General features: G+C 40.7%; 1 protein-coding gene and 1 long non-coding RNA gene across 9 annotated transcripts; one reads left to right on the top strand and one right to left on the bottom strand.

The window, feature by feature from the left end:
• Positions 1-781: 781 nt before the first annotated feature.
• Positions 782-27,442, top strand: LOC128257739 (tyrosine-protein kinase Abl). Of its 8 annotated transcripts, none has more exons than XM_052988919.1 (10): positions 782-1,776; positions 16,747-16,800; positions 19,052-19,595; positions 19,666-20,081; positions 20,168-20,754; positions 21,070-21,340; positions 21,401-21,521; positions 21,980-22,068; positions 23,249-24,919; positions 25,283-27,442. In XM_052988919.1, exons 1-10 carry the CDS (start codon positions 1,449-1,451, stop codon positions 25,837-25,839), a joined length of 4,638 nt encoding a protein of 1,545 aa, XP_052844879.1. In that variant the 5' UTR covers positions 782-1,448; the 3' UTR covers positions 25,840-27,442. The 8 variants fall into 8 exon arrangements, with proteins under 8 accessions (XP_052844879.1, XP_052844877.1, XP_052844880.1 ...); XM_052988917.1 differs by having other exon boundaries at positions 21,980-22,338; XM_052988920.1 differs by lacking the exon at positions 16,747-16,800.
• LOC128257777 (uncharacterized) lies at positions 7,737-10,232 on the bottom strand. The gene is made up of 3 exons (XR_008267900.1): positions 9,901-10,232; positions 9,613-9,812; positions 7,737-8,321 (listed from the first exon to the last, which is right to left on the bottom strand). It is a non-coding gene; the product is annotated as an uncharacterized LOC128257777 (long non-coding RNA).
• Positions 27,443-27,599: the final 157 nt, after the last annotated feature.

Here is a 27,599-nt window from a genome sequence, read left to right as displayed (position 1 = left end):
TATATTTATTTGTCGGGAAAACTGGGTTTTTTTTAGAAGCTAAAAATGAAGTCCAATTTAGTCGGTTCGAAAATGTATAAGGAAGATTCGATGTACAAAGATATACATATGCGGATACTAAATCTTCTGAATTCGAAATAGACATTTGCAGTACATGGTGTGCCCGGAATTAAGTATTTTAATTTTAAGCAAGGAAAATTAATTACTCTCGTGATGGTTTCAAATCAATAAAGGAAATATGTAAAACACAGAATTTATGAAACAGAGTAAAACTATTTTATCAAGTTGTGAAATTTCAAATAGGATTTCTAATTTAGCGATGTTTTGCTCCCGACCTTCAGTTCTTAGTTGTGTTTCACACCCACCCAGTGCTGCAAAAGGTAAGAATACAGAAATAATATTTTTATTTTAGTTCACCGTCTTAGTTCAGCCATTTTTTAACATGTATGTTAGAAAGCGACGAATATTGGGCAGCGCTGCTGCAGGGGAAAATCAAAGTAGAGATCAAAAAACATCGATGTTGCCCAGCCAAACATCGATGAAACCGATGTTTTGAATACATCGAGGACTTCGATGTTTGCCCACCTCTACCAGCTAAATGTTAGGAAAACGTCGAACTGCTAACAGAGAAATGTTAGGAAAACGTCGAACTAACAGATAGGAGAGCGAGTGAGTAAAAAAAAATCGATTCGAATCGGGATTCCAATTCGATCTGCCAAACATCGATGAAAATGATGTTTTGAAAATATCGATGACGTCGATGTTGCCATCGATGTTTGCCCACCTCTATTGCAAGTGGGATTCCAATTCGATCCGTCGCCGTGCGTAGAAAAAATGCACAGATATAGATAAAGCAGGGAGCAACGCCAGCAGATCAGATTCAGCTATATCGTCGCGAAAACCGATTAATATGTCAAAGGCATGCGCTTGCTGATCAATTAGGCCGTGAAAAAAGCGAGTAGGAGTGAACGAAAGAGAGAGCCAGAGGCGGAGGCAGCGAAGACAAAGTGCATTTTCAGGGCGTGTTTGTGCCCCCTCCCCTCAGCCTCCCAGTTGTCGACAAAAAGTTTGCCGACACAAAGTTTGCCAAACATGCTACAAATTCGCAAATTCACCTGAGCGGCCAATATAATAACAATAAGAAAAATCGCAAACTTCCTTTTCTGTATTTGTATTTGTATGTGCGTGAGTGTCTCCAATCTTTTTGTCTACTCCAAAATCGCAGAAAGAGAAAAAAATGTGTGCGTGTATGTGTGTGAAATAAATTAAAGCAAAGCAAAAGGCAAACGGCAAATAATTGAGCAAAAAGCCAAGAGCGAAAAAAAAATAAATAGTAATAGTAAGCGAAATATCTGAAGGAGGAGGAGCCGACGAAGGGCAGAGAGGAGGAGAGAGAAAAGTGTACAAGTTGTTGTTGCTGCGCAAGAGCGAAAACCACCCACTGGCAAATGGGGGCTCAGCAGGGCAAGGACAGGGGCGCCCACTCAGGGGGTGGCTCAGTTGCCCCCGTCAGCTGCATCGGTTTGTCCAGCAGCAGCAGTCCAGTGGCGTCCGTCTCCCCTCACTGCATCTCCAGTTCCAGTGGCACCAGCAGTGCCCCCCTTGGAGGGGGCTCTACACTCCGAGGATCCCGAATCAAATCCTCGTCCGTTGGCGTAGCCAGTGGCGTCAACGCAGTGGGGTCCGGATCCGGTCTGAGTCAAAGGAGCGGGGGTCACAAGGATGCTGCTCGGTGCAATCCCACCGTGGGTCTCAACATATTCACCGAACATAACGGTAAGTGCCAGTGCTGGGAAACGTCATCAAATGCATGTAAGATACACATAACAAAACCGGTCATCAAATGCATGCAGAATACACAGAAAAAAATGTAATAAACAACTTCCACAACTCCAATCTCCATTTTATCTGAATAATACATATTTAAAATTTGACAAACATTTTTAAACTCATTGGGACTAAGACATTTTCAAAGTTTCAAAGTTTTATGGTTTTTTTTTTTTATTGAAGATTAAACTTTCAAACGATTTCTTTTAAACAAATTTTAAACAATAGTTTAAAAGTTTAAGCACGAAACAAAATATTTAGTTAAAAAAACAGGAATCATCTCTTTAACTTAAAATTGGTCATAAAATGATTTTTTGCAAATGGTGGATTGGATTAAAGTGGTGTAATTTTGATTGAGATTTTTATGTTTAAAGATTTTTTTTCTGTGTACAAATTGCAAAATGTACATGAAACGACAAGAGGAAGTGTAGACTTTTTGCCGCACAGCCCCATTCACCCACATATGTACTTCCTGAAATAAAAGTGCATGCAGCATCCAACTCAGGTGTAAATTTCATCATAGTGTTGCGATTAATATTGTTCTCCGCACAGATGGTTGTTGTTCTGTTGCAAATTGGGTACAAGAACTTGTTTTATTTTCACAGATGATATTTTAGGTCCTTTATGTAGAAAATCATTTCGTTTTGTGGTGAAATCTTTCAAGAACAAAGAGCACACCTGACAAAGCGGGTTTAAAGTAAAAGTTGTAATGCCATCTCATCCAAACTAAAGTAAATAGTGAAAGCCATGCATTTTTATTTCATATTCCGTAAAAAATTAGAAAACTTTGCATTGAATCAAAGCTTTTTACTTGATAAATAATTGAGTATTTACCATGCAAAAACCCTTTAAAGCGCGTTAAATAAATAATAATAAAAGTACCTCCTATGGTCATTCCATTAAATCTGAGCTGTAAATATCATGCAAATTTTGATTTATTTGCCTATTTAGGCTGCACAGTGTTGTTTTTATTGTTCATAAAGTGCAGTCTTCCTTGCTTCCTCTTTACCCTTCTTTCTTTATTATCCCCTATTTTCCTCTATTCACGCTGCTTTCCAATTGAGCCAATTTCTTTTTCCTATTGCTTCCGATTATATTGGGAATTATTGTTGTCATTGCCGGCTAGTTTCATACTTGTTGTTGCTTTTCCGGTGCCTTTGTTTACTAGAGAGAAAGAGGGAGAAGAGAAAAAAGAAAAGAGAGAGCAGCAACACGCATCGTTGTTGTTTCTGTGCTATTTGGGGCGGGTTCAATTCCAATTTTTGCTCTTCATCATTCTTTATCCTTCGTCCGTCGTACATTATCCTTTATCCTTGCACCCTTATCCCTGCCACCCGCACAGTGGTTGAAATTGCGACCCAAAACACCGTTATCCCACCCCCGCTGACATATTGCCGTTTCCTTCACTTTCCTCCCCCTCATTTTCCTCACACTTCACGCACATTTTTATTTGCCTTATTTTCTAGTCTAATATTTTCCTATTATTTGCCCTGGCAAACTGCAACGTTTTCCTTTCCGCTTATTCAGTACTCCCCTTATTTATAGACTTTTCCCGTTTCTAATAGCTTTTTTATGTCCCTGTCGACGACGTCCTACCACAATAGGACCTAGCATTGAGTGGTATTTGAGATTGGATATTCGGGGTGCCGGAAAAACATTTTCCGGATTTTAAGAGAAGTTTGATAACATGAAAAGATAATTATATAGAGTTTTTACATATTCTCGGGATTTTGTTTAACTAAACAATAAGTTGCATTCAATGTACAATTCAAATCTTTTCTTTTAATTTGACAACATTAAAAACGCAGATGCTAAGGTATCTTTGAAACTGGAAATTATTTACGCTTTTGCAAATCGCTATATTTATTACTTGGTAAAAAAAAGGCTTTCTTTTCTTAGTTTCCAAAACTATTGATTGTGTGAAATATTAAGGAAACCAATTGTAAGGATATGAAATTTAAAAAAAAAAAAACTTTAAACCCTTTTGTTTGTTTCCTTGCAAACTACATAGAAAAACTCCAACACAATTGGCTTCTTTGGAGACTAGAGTATTGATTTTCCAATTGGACCACAAGCTGAGCCACAATTCCCAGATGATTTACTACAACTTATGGATTTTTCACATTTTACTTGGCCTCTCATCTGGAAGTCGTTTCTTATCTTGCTCTAGTAGAGACCTCCGTCCCACCAAGCAATTTGTAATCAATTAATGTTATTTATAATGTAATTAGTCGCTTATTGTGAGCACTTAAGTATATTCAATCTCTGAGCTGAGCTTTATCAGTGGCCGGTTTTCATATAAATATTTATTGACGCTAGTATTGAGTCATCGCTCCATGCAATATGTATTCACGACTAATCAGAAACGAAATAAGAAAATAAAAACAACATTTTTCAGTCACATACGAGCGAAATTCCCACACAGAAACTCGACAATAGAAATGCACATTTATTTAGCAAACTAACATCGTGTGGCTCATCCAAAAAGGTCGAAATGGGGGCCTGCAATTGCCTTTTTCGTGTGTCTCGCCTGCAAAATGCAATTACAAAATTACAATGTAAAAACTGTGTCTGGGTCTGCAGATTACAAGCCCGAGCAAATCCCAAAAACAGAAACGGAAAGCCCAACTCACCGCAATTTTCAGTCCGGGGAGACCTTGTTTTAGGAGGAGGGTTATGTGGGGAATCGGGGGAAAGTCGCTACGGAACTTCAACTCAATCACAGTTAAAACACAACCACTCACCAAACTAGGTACAGTGGAATAAAAGCATTCAAAATATATTTTTTAAAAAAATTCTAATACAATAAAATACAATATCAAATAATTAAATAGCTAAGATAAGATCTTCCGCAACAAGTAAATTCAAAGCTCTAAAATAAAACAAGGTCAAACTGGCTAACTGCAACGTAATATCAATGTTCAGAGGTTGTAGGCAATGGATATGCTAGTATTTGCAATTTCATAAGCATGTTGTTGGTTGTTACACGATACAATGTACAATGTAATTAGATACTATGGGGCGGTAGTTGCATTATCGAAGGTATGGGATTGTGTGCCGCCCTGGGAAAATAACATAGAACCGGTGCATTTGCAGATGCCTCATTGGAGTTGCCAATAGCAGTTGCAAATGCAACACTGCGCATCGCCACTTTGTCCCGTTGAAAACGCTGAACCACTCCGCAAACAACTCACGCAAGTTGATGTCTCAAAAATAGACTCAAGTGGGAGAGAAGCGAAGCCCCAACTCCTTTTTTCAAGGAGAAAGAGTACATGAATTGCGTTTGTCTCTGCACTTCTAGAAAAATATTTTTTAAATTACAATATTAGATTTTGAATAATTTTGTAGCGCAAAAAAATTGTTTCTTAATGATTTTATCAAACAAAATTGAACAACTACTTTTAGTGCAGTTAATTTTATAGTCTTGATAAAAACTCTCCACACTTCGAGGTATATATACTTGTTTTTCGGTGTAACTCACTTTCCTCTACCTCCTTCGCACAAGCAGGGAAATCCGAGTGTGGTGTTTGGTCTCAGTTTGCTTGACATGCAAGCGGCAAATTATGAGCTCGGGCAAATGAACTTTTCACAAGGCTAATATGTGGAAAAGGGGCTAGAAAGGGGGCGGGTCAGGTGGCAAACAGGTAACGCAGCAAGAAATGGAAATTTGTTTGCTCTTTACTTGTACCCTCACAACCCCAAAAAACAGAAAAACAAACACGGCATAATGTATCATACAAGTCGCATAAATATTTCCCCAATGATTTTATGTGCTTAAGCGTAATTGTCATAATAATAAAGCACTCAGTAAAAGGGAAATTGCGGGGATCGAAAGGGAGGGGTTCCACACATCGGAGGCGTTGTCTCCATTACCACTTTGTATCACAAGACTTTTCTCTTTCGCGGCTGCATTTCTATTATTAGCCCCAAAACGAAATGTGTATCTTCCATGCTTTCAGTTGTTATTGTCGTTTTTATACAATTTCCTTTGGCGCTGACAGAGATTGAAAGTTGGAGGAGTCTCTGATCAAGGGTCGTAGTTAAGATAATATGCGGAGGGGATTAATAATATTTTGTTAACCAAAAAGTATTATGTTTGATGCGAAAAATTTGTTACATAATTACATTTCAGTACAGTTGTCTGTCATCATATCTTGTAATTTTAGAAAAAAAAAAAAAAAAAAAAAAAATCGTTTTTATGTCTTAACGCTCCCTACTGACTGACCTTTGACCGCGCCCATGACTTTCACTGATGCAGCAACAAAGTGCACTCGACTCTTCGTGAGGTTATTTTGCATGTTCTCCGTCTCTTTCTGTCGCGGTATTCCAAGCCAGATATATTAGGTTTGTGTGGATGTTCCTGTTTTCGATCAAGCTCGTAAATCCTTTCGTGCTTCATTTTCTCTTGGCTTCTTTTTGTTGTTTCGATGACTGCATTGCTCAGCGCTTTGATGTTTTTTTGATATTTTTAGACCAGGGCGCTATCATTTCCAGTTCTTAAATATGACCTCCCCCTTCCTCGGGTTTCCCTCTCGCACCCTCCCACTTATATGGGCGTGTCAATCCAATTGGAAAAACAGAGTTACTCCAACAGCTGTTCGAATTCTGATTAGACAACCAGCGAACAGCTGACGGGGCTCGAGTAACGGTAAATTAATATGTTAAGGCAAATGCTTAGTCAGCTTTGTTTAATTTAAAGAATTTCTTTGGATTTATTTGGCAGAAATTTAAATTCCTTTAACAAATTAATCCATTAGGAACTCGCGCATTCCGATGGTTTTCGTTGAGACTTTACGATCTGTTTATATGGTCGTAGATCATCATAAATCTGAAATCACCATAATTTCAAATAATTTCCCCGATCAATTTTAAGTCTATTTTCCTCATTCATGTGACATTAAGTTCGTTTGATTGCTTAACTTGGGTTTTATGTAATTGTCCCTCGTCTTTATTTTCAAATTTCGCATTTCCAGTGGACCGTTTCCGGGGACACGCCCCCAAGTTTCCGCCCTCAAAACTCTGACCCGCATTTTTTTTATGGAAACTTTTCCCCCGACGTCTTTTGCCTCATTGAAAATTGTTTGCATAAATTAGCTGACGAAAAAGAAAGAAATTGGAGAAAAACAAGCATATTTTTGTAGAAAAAATATATATTTCCAAGGGGAGTACAGATGCCTGAAGTATAACGGCAACTAATTAGAGGCCAAAGAAGTTTCTTTCACCCGATTCTCTATTTATTTTTCAGCTTTGGGGTCATAAATATTGACGCCACTTGATTGATTGATTGACACTACGCTGCGTAAAAGTCTTTATCATTCTGTGTTGATTATAAACAGCAATTCAGGGGAAGCCGCTCACTTGATATATTTATTTTTATATTTTGTGTTTAACTTGCAATCCCCAAAGGCAAACACTAATTCCCTTAGCTCTGCCCCCTTTTTTCATATATTGTTTATTAAATTGATTGTATTTCTCTCTCGCTCGCTCTTTCTCTGCATTAAACAAGCCAGCAAGGTCAAATAAATCAGCAAATAAAACTTTTCTCTTTTTTTCATGTATTATTATTTATGTTTATTGCACCCAGTGCATGTCACAAACATAAACAATTCCGTTCGGCCCATTGAAGAAATACAGTACCTTATCTTTCACGGTTTAGGCATATGTACATACAGTGCTATGCATGTATTTATCTAAATGTCATACGATTAAATACTTTTAAATAGATTGTTTTGAAGGTTAGACCTATGGTATAAAGCACTATGGAAATTATTTGCATATATTTGTATTTAAATTCGAGCATTATGTGAAAAAGTTTAAAAATGTAGCTTTAATTAAAAAAAATAATAGTAAGATATACAAATATACTGTTTGGAAAAATCCTTAGTATTTAAGCCTTTCATAAAAACAAAGTGGTACTTTATTCCATTTAAACTTTAGGAATTTCAAATAAAAAATAAATTTCTAAGCGTCATATAGATAGGCACAAGCTGCATTTGAAGGCTCTAATTTCCCGAGTGTCCACTGTGGGGCAGAATGCGATTGGAAACCTGTTTCTGGTTCTTGTCGTTGCGGGAATTGAATCCATCATTGAGAAGCATAGTAGCCATGAGAAGTATAAAAAATTCGATTCCGATTTGACTTCGCTCTTCTCGTTTTCAACCTGTCTCTATCTATATCTCCAGGTTGAATTGCATTCGCTCCAATCACGTTCGCAATTGCAACTGTTTATGCGACCCAGGGTCTTCGGGGGGCTAGCACACATATGGGTGTGAGGGGAGGGCGGTGGGCGGCAATAGGGGCCAGCATGGCACGTTCACAACTTTAGATCTCCGACTTACAGTGAGTTTTCTATATACACCAATATAGACACCTTTAGTTCAAGCCCCGGATTGCAGGGTGCAGCATAAAGTAATCTCTGCAAAAACAGCAACAAAGGCCGCAGCTGCAGCAGGTTGATTGAATTTTTGTATCCAGTTCAGGTGAGGCATAATCCCCTAGAAGAGGAAGAAAATGTTGCATTAATGAAGTGTGAAATGAATGAAGTGCGAAACATTCGCTCAAATAGTGAAAAGAAAGAAGCAGCATTCAGCTGTGTAATTTATCTTTAAGCTGCTTAAGGAATATTCACAACTTTAAACAAGAGTTTGTAGTATATGAAAATCCACTCCACTTTATACAAAATCCATATTCAATTTCTGGAGTAAACGTTTAAATTTGGTAAGAAATTACTGAATGTGGAACTAGCTTATTAAAATATCTATTTGAAATAAACATTAAAGTCAAGAGTTTTTGTATAAAGTTTTTAAGTTGAATGTGTGTTTATTTTACACCAACTCCAAACATTTTGAAATCTTTCAAAACAATAAACCCTATTGGTTTTTATAAATTTATTTTTAAACAGCTCTCTGATTTTTTTTTTAAGATTTCTCTAATATACCATTGATATTCCCTAATTGCGATTTCCCTTCATTTAGAGTCTTAATTTTAGACAACGCAAATTTCACCCATTCTTTTGGGCCGCTTATCAATTTCTCTCCAAAACCTATTAAAAAAGACAGCTCTAAATTGTATTTATTTTCTTTTTGCACCAAACAAATTAAGAAAATTGCGAACTGTTTAAAGAGCGAAGAGAAAAGAAATGTGTGCAAAAGAAAAAGCATGACAAATGCAAGTGCAAAGAGAAAGAGAAAGAAGGTGAAACCTGTTTGCCTGTTTTGCCGGTGGAAGCCCAACAAAGAAATGCCTCCCTCTCCTACTTTAAGGCCTTTCTGTCTCTGTCACTCCTTGTAGCCCTCTCTTTCTCGCGATGGTCAGTGAACCGTTGGGCCAAAACATGAAACGGACAAAATATGCCTCAAAACAAATGATAACCACAAATTTGAGCCGTTAATTTGAAATCCACAAAAGCGAGCTTTTTACATTCTTTCATAATTAATGCGAAATTTAATTCATTTAATTGTCTTGCCAGCTTTCGATTGTCCTTTCCTCTTGTTTATTCTCTGATTCCCAACACTTTCGTTTCTTTTCGCACTTTTAATAATTCTTCCAAATTTGAAAAAATCTATCATAAAACAAATAATTTGAGGTGTTAAATCCCATATTTGTATCTAAATTTTGTATCTAAATTTTAATCGTGTAAGCCCTAAGCCTGATTAAATAGTGGATAGTTTTCAAATAAATATCAAAAATTTTTACAAATGTATAAATGTAAAAATATACAAAAATAAAAATAAAAAAGGGTAACCCCTTATTATTGTTTAACTAAAACAAAACAAGGGCATTTACAGATTCGGTCCTTCGTTTTAGGACTTTTTAACGCTCTGCTTGGATGGTTCATTCATAAGTTTGTTTGGCCTTTGTCTGGCGACGTCTGGCAATTTTTATGCCGTCTGGTGATATTTAAACGACATCCACATCCGCGCTGCCTGTCGCTCGTCGTCGTCCGTTTCATTTCATTTATAGCAATTGCACTTGCTTCCAAGAAACTGAGAATCCAGAAGGAATGGAAGCGGGCAAAAAAAGCGTGCAAAAAATGAAGTAAATGAATCACCAAGATGGTTCTTTTATGCTCACATCATAGAGATATGCTTCTTCTGCCTTCACCTGGGTTTTAAATAGTTTTTTCCCGTCTCTGCCTTTTTAATTTTCCAGACTTTCTGACCTTTTTCCTAGTTGATTTCGCATTCTGTTCTCACAATCGCGATAAACGAACCTTTTTCTTTTGAAGTACTTGTCCTGTCGCGGGCAGAAAGAAATAGAAAAGATTTCAATCTGTTGGGTGAAATTTAGCTGTGGGAAAAACCAAATTGGAATTAAAATGCTTAGCTTGCTGGGAAGTGGGAAAAACTAACTAGAAACTGTTGAGTCATTAATTACCTGTGCAAGCCTTATCAATCGTTCGTTCACCTTTTTGGTGATTTAAAAACAGGTGGGAAAACTCATCACTAGTGCTAAACTTTCACTTTGCACTGGCTTTTCGATTTTCATTCGCCAAAGAAAATAAACAAATCAACTTTAAAAAACATTTATGTTAATTGCTGACTCAATCGATCAATCATTATCGTGGCAGCCAGACAAAATGTACGAGTTTTCCAGAGATTTTACAACAAATTTCCCACTTCTTCACGCTCGACTTAAACTAAGCGCCGAAAAACGAAATCAAAAAATGAAAAAACATGCATTAATAAAAGCGAAAAATAGTTGAAAAGCAGACACCTGAAATAGAAAATCATTTGCTGTGAAAATGGTATTATTATTATTATACCAGACAGGTGAAAAAAGTGAAAACTTCCAAGCTTTTTTTTAAATTTTTTTAGTGCGTAATTAGTATGGATACAAATTTGTTAATTTTCAATGCCGTAATACATTAAATGATGTAAACTTTTGAGGGAAGAAGAAAAAAAAAAACTACGTTAATGCACAGAAAATTACATTATTAATGAGGTCGTATCTATGTTTTATATGTTAGGTGAGTGAATGATATTAGATATTAAGAAATTATTTTTCCGTGTACGCAAAAAGATCGCACCCAAAAAGTTTCAACTATTTTTTGGGGGGAAATTCCGGTGTCATTATCCAACAATTAGCCGGACAAATGAACGGATATGCGATAGACGTGACCGGCGGGTTACGTAAAATGGTAAATTGCGACAATGACAATGATAGAAATGAAAGGGGAAACCAGAGAAACCAGAGAAGGGACAAATGAAAACCAAGGAAAATTGCGCACATTAAAAAGCTTTTAGGCCAGCTGCCATAAAGATAATCAAATTTTGTTTGCCGAGTGCCGAGATTACAATTATTGGGTAGGTGGAAAATAAATATTTCTATATATTTACCACTACCAGTGGTACGACCGTAATTACACGCTTGGGCAAACGTACGAACGAAATTTAAGTTGCACTTTGATCTCTTGATTTTATTATTTTTGTATTTTGTCGGTAGCTTTCAATTGAGAAATTACGTAAAATTCAGTGACAAAGGTTAATTTGAAGCACGCTTTTAGTTTGGAGCGGAGTTCCCCAAGATTTCATATATATTTTTGAGTTGAATATGGTTTTACAATCCCCAAACAATGGACATTTTTCCGCCCACGCACTTAAGACTTCTTTTTTGTGTCTCTCAACTTTTCCCATGCCTCATGCCTTGAATGCAGAGAAAACAGTTCAGAAATTCCAGCATTGTATCCGAAACTTCCTCTTCCATCTGTTGTTTTGACCCTCAACGGTGACTTTTATCTCCCCCTGAGAGCTTTTCATATTTGTTTATCTAAAACTGGAAAAAAGAACACATTTTTATGGTCAAATACTTTTTATCGCCTGCTCTAATTTATTATCTGAAAAAATATATATGTTTGAGAATGTTTCCCTGCCAACTGACATGCAAATGAATAAGCGAAAATGTCTAGGAAAAAAGTATGACAAATACCTCAACACTCGCAGTTGGGCCATAAACAATAAGCCATAAAACATAAACAAAACAAAAGAAACTTAGCCGGCATATATAGAAAAAGGCAGGTCAAAAAACGAAAGAAGGAAAACCGAACCAAATAACAAAACAATAAAGAATCATGAATGAATAGCGTGTGTGAATTTCGAAAAGACTTCCACATAGAACCAATGTACGGTGGTCAAACCAAAAAAACCTTCAGATTAAGGACAAAAATGTATTATTGCAATGGAAAAAAGCCTAATTAAATCCATTTCCGAGTTGTTATTTATAATAAGTACCTATATTTCTTGAAAGAACAACCAGACATGTAAGTGATGAGGTTTACCATTTGATAATCAAAACGACCATCTAGATAACTCGTATTCCCCACTGTGCACACTGCCTATTCGCAGTGAGTCATTCACTCGACACTCGCAATTGAATTCCGACTCTTTGGCCAACGCGTCGTATTAGCTTCTTTGGCTCTCCTCTTTGGGCTCGTTCTGTTTGTCATTTGCATAGCCACACAAATTGTGCATGCCAATGTTTTTTCTTTTTTTTGGTTCCCTTTGTTTTGTTTGCTTTCTGGTCATTGTCGACAATTAAAAGTCAATTTCATTCACACTAGACAATGGAGAATAGACCCTTGGTCACGTGATACCATGAATACCATCACGGGAAGAATGGGTGCATTTCCCTGTGAACCTTGCAGACCGTAATTGATAAAGTTGCCCGATATAAACGAGCAGATTCCGTTCGAGATAAGTTTGAAAGAAACTTTCCCCTGCCCGTAACAAAAACCACTCAAAAGCAAAAATGTTGCAGCTTTGTGAACTTTGTGGCAAGGACAGCAGCAATGCACATGGATCGATAGGACCTTCTCCACAAAGTTGCTGTCAAAAGGTTAATCCCACAGAGGATACCCTGGAAATATTCAATGTCAATTTTTATGGAAACATATTGTAGACTTTTTCGAATTCTCAACAACTACTTCAATTTATAGAAAATGTAAGTGTTATTTTTTTCAGAACTTTTAAGTACAAAACAGAGCCAAATCCTATCATCAGTCACTACTCTACTTGCGAATAACCAAGAAATAAATTATTATATCTACATGTTCCTAAAGCTTTTTAGAGGGTAATCAAAGCCTCGTTTCCTGAAGTACAGGATCCGCCCTTTTATGTGGTTTGTCGCAGCGTTTGTCCTTCACCTTATCCTTTTATTATCTCCACTTCTCCCTGGGCCTTCATTTTGGCCCTCTTGTGGCCGGGCTGCTGGCATTCAATTAATTTGCTGGCGATGATGCGATTTTATGGATGGCACTCGTCGCTCGGTTGTGGCGGAAAAGGTTTTTCATTATTGATTTTTGTCCCACCTTTTTTCGGCCCGTCTGTCTCACTTTAATATGTATTTATTGCACTCACATGATTTCCATCAAGTTACTGGCATATAAAGGCCTGAGGGAATTGAGGTTGCACTCAGAAAAATTACTTTTTTAAGTAACTGTTTATTAAAGAGTACCAAATAAATTTAGTTGGAGATTAAAAGGCATTATATTACTGTACAACCGAATCGCTAATTTTTAGTTTTATATACACAGAATTTTAAAAATAGTACTTTGCATTAATCAATAAGTGAAACTTAATAATGCTACTTCAACATAAATCACATTTTAAAGACACTTTTAAAAAATCTATACTTAATTATTGATTGATAACTGTCAAGTGTGCACTTCAATTGCAGTTTAAATTTCCAAAAAATTTTGTATTTTTAAAGTGTAAAGGAGATCGAGTGCTGCGTCACATGTCGCATTAGGTTGTATGCACACCTCGACATAGGACCTTTCCCCATGGATCCAGTATAATGCGGCGTAGTGAGCCTTGAGTACGGAATCCTTAGAAAAGTGGTAAAATTTGCCAGTGGCTAAAGGGGGAAGTCGTGGGGTGCGTGCTGGGAGAGTTGCCTTTGTCAGCCAAGGGTGGATTTTATATTTAACATTATTTTTCTTCGTTCCCTTTGCCAGGAGCAGGGCCAAGTCCTGGCCACCTCTGCACCCCCCGACACCCTCAGATCCTTGGACCCTCTGGCTGTTTGCCTTTACATAACTTTCCTTTTGTTCTTGCATCTATTTCACTTTAGCCACTCGCCATCTCTTTCGCTGCTTGTAGTTTTTTCGCACAACATTTTTTCGCACTTGGATGGAAGGGGAGGAACTTGATCTCAACCCTGGGGGTGCTCAAAAAAAAAAAAAACAAATTAAATTCTTTCACATTTTTTCCTGCATTTCCTACAACTTCTTGTTTGCCCTGTCAGTTACCAGTTGCGTTTTTCTCATTTCAAAAAAGGGAAATTACACGGGAAACTTTAACTCCCAGATAACCATATGCTGTTCTCGAAAGTTGGGCAGGGAACACTTTGGGTTTTTAGGTTAATTTCTTCATGTTTCCCTAACTAGCTTCGGTTTCCATTTCCCTTCGGGGCGTATTTGCTGCTCTAATCGGGTCTGCCAGCTTAATGATCTCAAGTTCCGTTCAAAAGTTCCGCTTCAAAAGTTATCATTAAGCCATAAAAAGCCAAGAAAATGCAGAGAAAAAAATGAATTTACTTTATGTGCTAAGCATTTGGAAGCCTATTAATATGTCTTTCAATAAATACGTAAGGTTAATTTCTTTGTATGATAAAAAAGATCTTACTCAGCTGCAAAATCTGAAATGGATTTAAATTATTTAAGAGAGCAACAATCTGTACAAAGCCATTGTTAAAGTTATTTTTTCCTAAGTGTGTTTGATTTTGCTGTTAAAGTTTTTAATTGAAAAGTTCTCGTCAGGCAAAAAAAATTAAATCAAACCCCTTTAAATTTCTCCTATTTACCCCTATTCCACGACGTTGCATCGGAAGCCAGAGAAATGACTAATTAAATTTACACCGTAAAAGTTTATTACTGTTGACTGGCCACGCCCCCTGCCCCCTATATATGTAGTTACTGTACATATATAATTTACGTCTGGATGTCTGGCCAAGAGGCCAAAGGCAAAATGTGAATGAAATCCGACAAGTAGAGTAAAAGGGTGATAGAAAGAGGAGACGAGACCGAGGCCAACTGAAAATCCCTGCCAGGTTAAGACACAAAAGCCCTTGAGCTGAAAACACAAAAATACGTAGAAAAAACAAAGCTTAAACAGAGTAAAAAACAACTTACAACTAAAGCGAAACGTGCTAAAATGCAATGAGCTACAAACGAGCAAACCAGAAAGAGCCACAAAAATCGAACCCACAGAACAAGTGCATGAATGGACTGTTTGAATGGGTGACAGAATGAAATAATGAATGAGCAGTTGAAAATGCATTACAATAAATCACACATTGAAGCTCGATTTGACAGGAAAACCAACAAAAAAAAAATAAAGAACGAAACAGAAGCATTATATCTATAGATAATAAATGACAGACACATCAAGTTTAGTGCTTGCCGGCGAAGGACAGGCCATCAAACAAAGGACGGATACCGAAGAAATCTCAAGAGACAATTCGCAATGAGTAACTGCTATAGCCAAGGCTGTAATGAAAAGCTTTTCAAAGCTTGATGCAGGCTATATATAGTTAAATGTATAGTTCGTTTAGATGTCTTGAAATTTACTGTGCACATTATTCCTCATCAGCTCTTATAAACATAAATAAATTACTATAAAATTTGTTATCAAACATTTGAAGCTTCACCCAAAATCGACCAAACCAACTATTTTAATATACTTTAAAAATAGCATTAAATATTTTTTTGATTGAATTTCTAAAATGTATAAAATAAATAAAAAGTTCTAGTTTTTTCAGGGATCACTGTATCTATTGTGTATCGTTTCATGGTTTTTGAGGGGATTTTAGCTGCTGAGGCGACTGATTTCAATCTGTGCTTACTCAACACACTTACCGTTATGTCTTTGAGTAGTTGCGGGTGGGACATGGGTAATTGGGTGGTTCTGGGTGGGATCAGTGGGTGTAGAAGCGGTACCGCGCATCATTTCACTTGTAATCAGCCCTCAGCTCGAGATGCTCCAAATTCACGCTAATAACCTGCATAAGCATTCGCTGAGATGGCGGATTTGCATGGCTTGAGAAATGTCTGTATAGCCATCTCTATCTTCATCTATATCCCCGCCTCTTTCTCTTCCGACATGTGAAGAATTTTTGTGACTTTAAAGTTCATTGGACCCATTCCGCTTCAGCAGCAGCTTAAGCTCCCTGAATGGGGCATATATCTTTCTGTTCTTTTCTCCACACTCCCCTTTTTTGTCAAATGTCTAGGGGGCGTGTCACACTCAACCAAAATCTTCAAATAAATATAAATAATTTGTAAAATGTTTGTTTTAAAATCGGAATACTTTATTTTAGGTTAAAGTTTAAACAAAACATTTATAAATACAAAGAAAGAATTTTTATTTTAAATTAAATTAAAATTTTTGAAGTCAAAACTTCGTTGATGAATATGATTTTTACTTTAAGTGTACACCAACTCACATGTTAGGTTTTCCAGAGTTACTGAGGTACTTTTCACTTGGCTGAGAAATTACAGCACTTACTGAAGCAATCATCTGGCTGCTGTTGTTGTTATTACTCTTCTTCTTGTTCTGGCCGGGTAGCTAATTGGCCTTTCAGCGATGGCAAGACCCTCTAATTCTCTAATGCCTCTTCGCTTTTGATGTCATCCATCCGCTAACTGTATATAGATCGCTGTACACGTATTTTTTTTGTTATATTACTTACCTAGAGTTATGACTAAGATAATTGTATTTAATTTAGTTTTCTTTTTTGTTCTGTTTGTAACCACTTTGTTTTTGGAACCTCATCGGAACGCCATTGTAGAACATCGCATTTGCCGCCCATCGTAATTAGATGATAACATCAAAAACTGCCTGCTCTATCTATAGATAAATGTCCAATCGGCTGACAATCCGTCTCTCACACAAAATCTCTCTGTTTCTTTCGTTTCTCCAGGTACCAAGCACAGCTCTTTTCGCGGCCATCCAGGCAAATATCACATGAACTTAGGTAACAAACACAAAATTCTTTACAAATCAACAAAAAACCAAAATACCGAAGTAAATGTCCGCATAAGTAATGTCATTCATAATAATTAAAGATTCCCATAAGATGATTGGCTTATTTTCCATTATATGCTGCATGATTATTTCGAGAGTTTTGTTTACATGTAGTCATGAGAAAAAACTTTGCTTGTAAAGTATCAGTGGGAAACCATGGAGTCATAGCTAAAATAGAATTAAAAATGTTGTTTTATTCTTATGTAGTCATAACATGAAACAAATCTGAATTCTTTTTAATGTAGTTTGAATCGGAATTTTTTTTTAACTAATCTAAACAAAGTGACTATTCTTTTTTTACTGGGAGTTTTTTAATCCGTTGAAAACTAATGACTGAACTTTTTAATGAGTAAACAGAAACTATAACAAATTTATATTATTCTTAAGAACAAAAATACCAAAAAATGTTTCTAAAGTGCTAGAAATAAATAAATTTATCTGCATAAAAAAAAAAGAGGCTAAGATCATCAAGTTTAGCTTGTTACATGCACTTAATGATAAGCTAGTTTAACAGCAATTTAACGATAATGATGATAATTAAGCTTTATGCAACATCAATAGCTGACTCAACATGGTCAGACTTCCTTGATTACCCCTCAAAATAACTGATTCAATAACAAAGTATTCTCGGCCCTCTCCCCAGTAACAGAATTCCCATCGTGAGTCACTTGCTTTCAAAAGCAAACTCTAAAATTGGATAAACGAACTTGCATATCAAGTGGGTGTATATTGTCATCGGCTAATCTTCAGTTGGGGGATTTAGACAGGCAGGCAGACCACCATTGAAGAGCTGTACATTTCCGCTCTAATCTGTCCCTATATTCCCTATATTCCCTTTCATTCCCCAAACCCACTCCACACCTATTATTCGCCATTAATATTTCCTGTCTCGCGCGCATAAATTAAAACAGTGTGTGATGGGGAACCCTTCTCAAATGCGTTACAATATGATTCGGATCGGTTTATGACTGCTTAGCACACCGACCGCAAACCGAAGATTCCCGGTCTCTGAATGACTTCCACTTCACCCAAATTTATGCACAATTGTGTCCATGAAAGAGGAGAATATTTATGCAGCGGAAGTGTTTGCTTTGGTCAAACAAAGCTCGCACACAAAAAAAAAAAAAAAAATGGGAGAAAATGTAAAATGTTGTACAATTATTAAAATGGGACATTAAAGCGAAAGTCTGGTTTTATTTCAAAGAGTACCCTACTATAGATGCTTGATTTGGACAGGTTTAGATCTGACAAGTTTGCACAATCTATCAAGCAAAACTTCAGCTTAAAGTGGATTGCAAGAGTCTAAAGAACAACTTTGTGCAGAAAATGGAAATGCGACTAGCTGGTAGACTTTTAGATACCTTTTCTTATCTTTAATTTTACAATTTATATTTAACATTTTTTAAGCTAAGCTTCTTGTAGAAAATTTAAAAAATGATTTATCGATCTACTTTTATTTAGATATTAGACCTACTTTAAATTCCTGTGCATTAAATAAAACGTGAATGTCTATCAAAAAACTTTTTCACTGCTAAAATGCATTCCATAGACTCACTTTTATACATAGGGAGCACAACAGCTATGGATACCCAGTTTGGCACAGAGTGTGGGAGGCGGAAAGAAAGAACGGGACGAGGGGACAATCCAACCGACCGACAATCAGTTAGAACTTCCCACAATAAAATGGTTCGTTGAGGGACTCCTGGTCCACCGCTGGCAGACAGCGATTTGTGTAATTTTATTCCGCTTAATGCATAATTTATTCCATTCCCTCAATGGAAAAGAGAAGGTTGCTGCCCGATTTCCCCGCTGGCCAGCACTTGCTCCACAAATTGCCCGCATTCCTTGAAAGAGAAACGGGTTTACCTGCATTGTATTTTCTTACTGCACCGAAAAAAACATTATTCAAAACGATAATTTCAGATAACATAATTATAGACTTTTGAAAAAATTAAAATAATCCCTAAAAATTAATAGGAAGAAATTATTTGAAATAGGAATATTATGGGCTAGGAATTTTTGTGTTAAGATGTTATGTGTATTTAAAAGATTAACGGAAATATATAAGCGATACCTCCTTTTGATCAATCGGCAAACTGCCAAATTTCGATAGCTAATACCTTTTAAAAAACGAAATATTTAAATTAAATCAACTAAATCACTTACTTATTTTGGTTGCCTTCTTTAACTTTCCCTTGCAGAAGCCCTGCTGCAGTCGCGTCCATTACCTCACATTCCGGCCGGCAGCACGGCGGCCTCGCTTTTGGCGGATGCGGCGGAGCTGCAGCAGCATCAGCAGGATTCCGGCGGACTGGGACTGCAGGGCTCCTCGCTGGGCGGCGGTCACAGTTCGACCACATCAGTGTTTGAGTCCGCACACCGGTGGACCTCCAAGGAGAACCTACTGGCCCCCGGACCCGAGGAGGATGATCCGCAGCTGTTTGTGGCCCTGTATGATTTCCAGGCCGGCGGCGAAAACCAGCTCAGTCTGAAGAAGGGCGAACAGGTGCGCATCCTGAGCTACAACAAATCGGGGGAGTGGTGCGAGGCGCATTCGGACTCCGGAAACGTGGGATGGGTGCCCTCCAACTATGTGACGCCGCTCAATTCGCTGGAGAAGCACTCCTGGTATCACGGCCCCATCTCGCGCAATGCCGCCGAGTATCTGCTGAGTTCCGGAATCAACGGAAGCTTCCTGGTTCGCGAAAGCGAGAGCTCACCGGGTCAGAGGAGCATCAGTCTCAGGTGAGACATTCTGTTCTCGGTTTTTTGAATTGAGTTTCCTTATTAATTTCCTTGTCGCCTTTCCAAACAGATATGAGGGTCGCGTCTATCACTATCGCATATCGGAGGATCCCGATGGCAAGGTCTTCGTCACCCAGGAGGCCAAGTTCAACACTCTGGCGGAGCTGGTGCATCATCATAGCGTGCCCCACGAGGGCCATGGCCTAATTACACCGCTCCTGTATCCGGCGCCCAAGCAGAACAAGCCCACAGTCTTCCCGCTGAGTCCCGAGCCGGATGAATGGGAGATTTGCCGGACGGACATCATGATGAAGCACAAACTGGGCGGCGGGCAGTACGGCGAGGTGTACGAGGCTGTCTGGAAGCGGTACGGCAATACGGTGGCTGTTAAGACGCTCAAGGAGGACACCATGGCGCTGAAGGACTTCCTCGAGGAGGCGGCCATAATGAAGGAGATGAAGCACCCCAATCTGGTGCAGCTCATAGGTAGGTTTTAATGATAAATGAGAGACTCATCCGTAGCTACGTATCTGTTGAATGGTAGACTGATTCGAATTGAATCCCCTTTTTAGGTGTTTGCACACGGGAACCGCCGTTCTACATCATCACCGAGTTCATGTCGCACGGCAATCTGCTGGACTTCCTTCGCTCCGCCGGCCGCGAGACGCTCGATGCGGTGGCGCTGCTCTACATGGCCACGCAAATAGCATCGGGAATGAGCTACCTGGAGTCGCGCAACTACATCCACCGCGATCTGGCCGCCCGCAACTGCCTGGTGGGCGACAATAAGCTTGTCAAGGTGGCGGACTTCGGGCTGGCGCGCCTGATGCGGGACGACACGTATACGGCGCATGCGGGGGCCAAGTTCCCGATCAAGTGGACCGCTCCGGAGGGACTGGCGTACAACAAGTTCAGCACCAAGTCGGACGTGTGGGCCTTCGGGGTGCTGCTGTGGGAGATCGCCACGTACGGGATGTCGCCGTATCCGGGCATCGACCTGACCGACGTGTACCACAAGCTGGAGAAGGGCTATCGCATGGAGCGGCCCCCCGGCTGTCCGCCGGAGGTCTACGACCTGATGCGCCAGTGCTGGCAGTGGGATGCCGCCGACCGGCCCACGTTCAAGAGCATACACCATGCGCTGGAGCACATGTTTCAGGTGGGTGACGTCGAGGTGTGGGACGATGAATATGACGATGATAACGATGATCACGACGATGCTGGCGAGGAGGCGAGTGACTACGACGGCGACGACGACGACGAACTGCAGCAGAACAGCGGCAGCATCCACAGCCATGTCCATAGCCATAGCCATAGCAATAGCCATAGGAATAGGAGTAGTCATAGTCATAGCCACAGGCACCGCCACCACCTCGTCGACGCGCTCTGATCGCTCGAGATCGAGGGTGCAGCAAGTAGTGATAGCAATAATGAGCCACATGGTGCCCATCTCTCCTTCTCCGCTCCTCCGCAGGAATCGTCCATCACCGAAGCGGTCGAGAAGCAGCTGAACGCCAACGCCACCAGCGCGAGCAGCTCCGCTCCGAGCACATCGGGCGTGGCCACCGGCGGAGGAGCCACAACAACGACGGCGGCCAGCGGCTGCGCTTCCTCATCCTCGGCCACCGCCTCGCTCAGCCTCACACCGCAGATGGTGAAGAAGGGTCTGCCTGGCGGTCAGTCCCTCACGCCGAACGCCCACCACAACGATCCGCACCAGCAGCCGGCCAGCACGCCCATGTCAGGTGAGCTTGACCCTTCTTGTTTGAGGTTAATCCCAGTCTAACCCTGCCATATACTTTCAGAAACCGGCTCCAGTTCCACCAAGCTGAGCACCTTCTCCAGCCAGGGCAAGGGCAATGTCCAGATGCGTCGCACCACCAACAAGCAGGGCAAACAGGCCCCAGCACCACCAAAGCGAACCAGGTAAGCCATCTCGTCCAGAACAATGCGGAGGTTTAGTAGAAGCAAAAGCAGTATTAACTGAAGAATTGTCAAAAATATGGCCCCAGGAAAAAATAAATGGGGCAAACAAAAACTTAACATGAATTTGGTTTAGCAGTTCTTTTAGTAAGAAACTAGTAGTTTACAATATAAAGTGCCTCTTCTTTATCAAAACTATTGATTACTGCCTTTAAAATATAAATATGAATATGTGAATTTAATTAATTCAAAATACTGACAACTGCTTTTGAAATAAAACTGTTTCATTTAACTGTTTTTTATTCATGATTAAAGCCCGTACTACAATGTTAGGTGTAAAGTATTTTTTTATTAAAGAATATATTTATATATTTCAGGCAATATATTAAATTTAAGGACTACTATTATCCGCTTTCATGTTGATAGCAAAAGTAACACCACTCCTTCTCTCATTTACTTAGCCTGCTCTCGAGCAGTCGGGACTCCACTTATCGCGAGGAGGATCCTACCAATGCACGAGGCAATTTCATCGATGACCTCCCCACGAATGGTATACACAAATTCAAAACTGCCAATAGTTTCAGCCAGACCCTATCTAGAAATTTCAAGACCCAAATTCCAACACACCACACACACCAAATACGTACACAACAACAACAACAACAACAACAACAGTTCGTACAGCAACAATCCGTACCACTGCCAGTACAGCAACAACATCAACAACATCAACAACAACAACAACAACAGAAACAACAACAGTATTCCATTAAGAAATCGTCCTCCTGCAGTAGCTTTCTTTACGACATCCTATTTCGAGGTATTTTGTCAACGGAGCACACAGCGAAAAACTCCAATTCAAAAACGTTTTACTTTTATCTTCGGTTTCTGTATTATTTGTTTCGTGTTTCGTATTTATGTTTAATTATTAATGGTTCGTTTGTATTGGCTTTAGTTTCTGTATTTATTGGTTGTTCAATGCGGGATACCTTTAAGTTTCCATTTCGCATTGGTAATTTAAGTTTAAAAGTTGATTTCTCGTCGATGATTTCCTAATGTTATATCTTTATTTCTGTTACCTGTCTTATCATTAACACTATTCACAAAAAATATTTCTAACAATCTTGCTTTCCTATTTGTTTACTTATTTTGGTGCCTGTTATTATTAACCTGTCTGTTATATCAATCATTCATATTTTATTAATATTTTGTTGTCCAATTGTTTTATGTCCTTGAAAGTGATTTATAATGTTTTTTATCCTTGTTTATTTATATTTGTATATTCTATATATATTCGCCGTTTGGTGGCTAATATTTTGCTATTTACAAAAATGTGTTTTTTTTTTTGTCTAAACTAAAACTACAAATCCTTTCAAGGTTGTAATAGACATTTAACTCTCATTGTTTTTCGTTAAATTTGAATATTGGTGTTTTTTAGTTTCACCCGCTCGACAAACATCAACGCACACATACACACCACAAGACTCTGGTCAGGACTAACTCATGTCTAACAATCAGTGATGGGAAGTACTAGGCTTCCATTTCTTTCAATCTTTATTTAACCAAACCGAGAATGGAAAGAATAATTTCAAGATTTAATAGGATTTCCCATCACTGATAAATACCATCACCCAGCATCAAGCACCCGGCACGAAGCATTCAACTAACCATTACAAAATGAAACTCAAATGAAGCCTTGTTTTTCTGTTTCTTTCTGACTGATTTACCAGGACTCGCACGTGACATCAACAGTTTGACACAGCGTTATGACTCGGAAACGGATCCTGCAGCCGATCCGGACACAGATGCCACGGGCGATAGTCTAGAGCAGAGTTTGAGCCAAGTGATCGCCGCTCCTGCCACCAACAAGATGCAGCATTCTCTCCACGGCGGCGGAGGAGGTATTGCTCCTCGATCATCGCAGCAGCACAGCTCCTTCAAGCGTCCGACTGGGACGCCAGTGATGGGCAACCGGGGTCTGGAGACCCGCCAAAGCAAGCGCTCGCAGCAGCATCCGCAAACCAGTGCTCCACCACCGCCAGCAAATCAAGCGCATCATGGCAACAACGGAGTGGTGACCAGCGCTCATCCCATCACCGTGGGCGCACTGGAGGTGATGAATGTCAAGCGGGTGGTGAACCGCTACGGCACGCTGCCCAAGGTGGCCAGGATCGGTGCCTATCTGGACAGTCTGGAGGACAGTGGCGAGGCCGCTCCTGCTCCTCCGCCAGCCACTGCTCCTGTTCCGCCGCCAGCCAACGGACATGCCACACCACCGGGGGCCCGGATCAATCCCAAGACCAGCCCCATTGCGCCACAGCAAATGATAAGGAGCAACTCCTCGGGCGGAGTGACCATGCAGAACAATGCGGCGGCCAGTCTGAACAAGCTGCAGCGCCATCGCACCACCACCGAAGGCACCATGATGACATTCTCCTCCTTCCGGGCGGGTAACTCCAGCAGTTCACCCAAGCGGAGTGGCTGTGGAGTGGGTTCTGTTGGCGCCCAGCCGGCTCTTGCCAATCTGGAGTTCCCGCCGCCACCGCTGGACCTGCCTCCGCCCCCCGAGGAATTCGAGGGTGCACCACCACCTCCACCTCCGGCGCCAGAGAGCGCTGTGCAGGCCATCCAGCAGCATCTGCATGCCCAGCTCCCGAACAATGGCAATGTCAGCAATGGAAACGGCACAAACAACAACGACAGCAGCCACAATGATGTGAGCAACACTGCGCCCAGTGTGGAGGAGGCCAGCTCCAGATTTGGCGTGTCCCTAAGAAAGAGGGAGCCCTCAACCGACTCCTGCAGTTCGCTGGGTAGTCCGCCCGAGGATCTCAAGGAGAAGCTGATCACGGAGATCAAGGCGGCCGGCAAGGAGAGTGCTCCGGCCTCGCATCTAGCCAATGGCTCTGGTATCGCCGCCGTGGATCCCGTCTCTCTGCTGGTCACCGAGCTGGCCGAGAGCATGAATCTGCCCAAGCAGCCGCAACAGGCGCCGCCGCAGCAGCAGCAGCAGAAGCTGACCAATGGCAACGGCTCCGGATCCGGATCCGGTTCTGGATCCGGTTCTGGATTCAAGGCTCAGCTCAAGAAAGTCGAACCCAAGAAGATGAGCCCGCCAATGGCCAAGGCGGAACCGGCCAGTAGCATTATCGACTTTAAGGCACACCTGCGTCGGGTGGACAAGGAGAAGGAGCCGTCGACTCCAGCACCGGCACCAGCAGCCCCCCAACTCGTAACCAACAACGCCAACACGGGCACTCTGAACCGGAAGGAGGACAGTAGTAGGAAGTTCACCCAGGCCATGCAAAAGACTGAAATAAAAATCGACGTTACCAACTCGAATGTGGAGGCGGACACGGGAGCAGCCGGCGAGGGCGATCTCGGCAAGCGACGAAGCACAGGTAGTATTAATAGCTTAAAGAAACTGTGGGAGCAGCAGCCGCCGGCTCCGGATTATGCCAGCAGCTCGATCCTCCAGCAGCAGCCATCGGTGGCTAATGGCGGTGGCACACCGAATGCCCAGCTGTCGCCCAAATACGGGATGAAATCGGGAGCTGCCATCGCCGGTATTGGTAGCACTGGTGCCCTGCCAGCCAAGCCGGGCAATAAGCCGCCTCCGGCAGCCCCACCACCACCGCCCCCGAACTGCACCAACTCCAACTCCTCCAACACCACATCCACTAGCACCTCTAGTAGAGATTGCACCAGCAGGCAGCAGGCCGGCAGCACAATAAAAACCTCTCATTCAACGCAACTCTTCACAGATGACGAGGAGCAGTCGCATCAGGAGGGCCCAGGATCGGGATCCGGATCGGTATCGGGATCGGGATCGGGATTTGGAGGCCAAGGTCCAGCGGACATGACCCAGTCGCTGTACGAACAGAAGCCGCAGATCCAGCAGAAGCCGGCGGTGCCGCACAAGCCCACCAAGCTGACCATCTACGCCACGCCGATAGCCAAACTGGCCGAACCGGCCAGCTCCGGATCGGCCAGCTCCACCCAGATCTCGCGCGAGAGCATCCTCGAGCTGGTGGGTCTTCTGGAGGGCTCGCTGAAGCACCCGGTGAACGCCATCGCCGGCTCCCAGTGGCTGCAGTTGAGCGACAAGCTTAACATCCTGCACAACTCGTGCGTGATCTTTGCGGAAAACGGGGCCATGCCGCCGCACTCGAAGTTCCAGTTCCGGGAGCTGGTCACGCGGGTGGAGGCCCAGTCGCAGCACCTACGCTCCGCCGGCAGCAAGAACGTGCAGGACAACGAGCGCCTGGTGGCCGAGGTGGGTCAGTCGCTGCGCCAGATCTCCAATGCGCTCAACAGGTAAATAATAAGACGGGGGATGGACGCGCCCGACCAACATCCGGGCATTTGGCTGGATGCCGAGGGCAACTTCATCAAGCGCAAGTGATGGGCCCCATCTGCAGTGACCCAATCATATCATCCAACCACACCATCCCCCGTGGAAGCGAAAAAGGAGCCGAAGACGGAGACGGAGACAGCGAGGCTGAGCCGGAAACAGGAAAACAGGAATCGAAACTTCAAGCCCAGCGAAGAAGAAAGGACAACTACAGTAGCAGTAGCAACAGTAGCAAAGGAGCAGCAGCAAATAAAATCGGAGGAGGACACCTATGTATCGTACTTGGTAGCGTGTAGCATTAGCTTCTATTATACATATACACCCCATATATATCTAGTCAGATCTGTGCAGAGCCCCGACGAACGCTTCCAGAAAAACAGAAAAACAGAAGAAAACAAAAAACAAAACAAGAAACTTAAATGAAAATGAAAACAGAACGATAAAAACTGAAAACAATGAGTTGCAAAGCAAATTTGGGTAAGGTCTCCGCGGGAGGATCCTTGTTTTTAATTTAAAAAGTAAGGGGACCCCTCCTCCCACTAACTCAACCCCTTTCCAACGTATCCTCAAACGTATTCGCGCTTCGTTTATTTTAATATAGAAAGACACAAGACATGGCTTAAGAATGAAAGGAAATATATTCATAGAATATCTCAATAAACTTAGTAATTACAAAGAAAACGCAATGCATATATACATATACATACATATATTTACATATACTAGTCGTAAAATGTTTTATTATACCTATACATTTACATACTTCTACAAGATAAAAAGATATTATTATAAATCGAAAGACCACGAGATACTCCCCATTTTTTGAGAAAACGGAATCGGAAACGGAAACGGATACTGAACTTGATATTCTTCGGAATGCGTAGGCGCGACATCTTTTCGATCGTGTGTTTTAAGGCCCACACGCAGCATATATGTCTATGATCATGATCTTATATGTACTCGACGTATCCATTACATATACAGTAGCAAAGCCCAAAGATATTATTATTAACTGATAACTACAACTACTACTACTCAAATTGATATGTTTAGTGGCAAAGACTAAATTGATTTATGTTTAATCTATGTTCGAGTACGAGGCGCATCGAAATGCTTTTAGACGTATTACACAACCAATTGTAATTATTATCTAATATTTTCAAGGATTTTAAACAACTTTTATACGTAAACAAAAATCACATAAAAAACAAAAACCAAATAAATTTATTTCAAAATAAACGAAACAAAAATTAAGGCTTGGGGCAGCCTGTAACAATACGCAGGGCGGTCAAACCTACAGATATAATTATAAATATTGATGTGCATACAATATATTGCCTTTCCATTAACCCCCAAGTCCTCTTCTTGGATCCCGAATCGAAAAATGGGCTAACACACAGCTGGCAAGACGAAAACGAAGTGTTGCCCAATATACAAACAAATATATTTCTGTAACTTCTATGATACACCAAGCGCCTGATATGCGCTGCAGAATAATATCTAAAACGAAAACGGATCAAAAACAAAGTACTTCAATGAGAAATAAAAACGATATTTAAAGAATTCAAAATGCCTTGTTTTAAGATGTTTTATTAAAAATGCTGTATGGGGAGACTTCGAGCGTGATTATAATAATTGTATTATTTGACCACAAATTTATATTTTAAAATTTTACGTTCGACTTATAATTTTTATCAATCACCGCAAAAGATATTTTAATATTGAGA

This window comes from Drosophila gunungcola (genome assembly GCF_025200985.1).
Source record: "Drosophila gunungcola strain Sukarami chromosome 3L unlocalized genomic scaffold, Dgunungcola_SK_2 000002F, whole genome shotgun sequence".
NCBI lineage: Eukaryota > Metazoa > Arthropoda > Insecta > Diptera > Drosophilidae > Drosophila > Drosophila gunungcola.
This window is presented reverse-complemented; position numbering and strand designations above follow the sequence as displayed.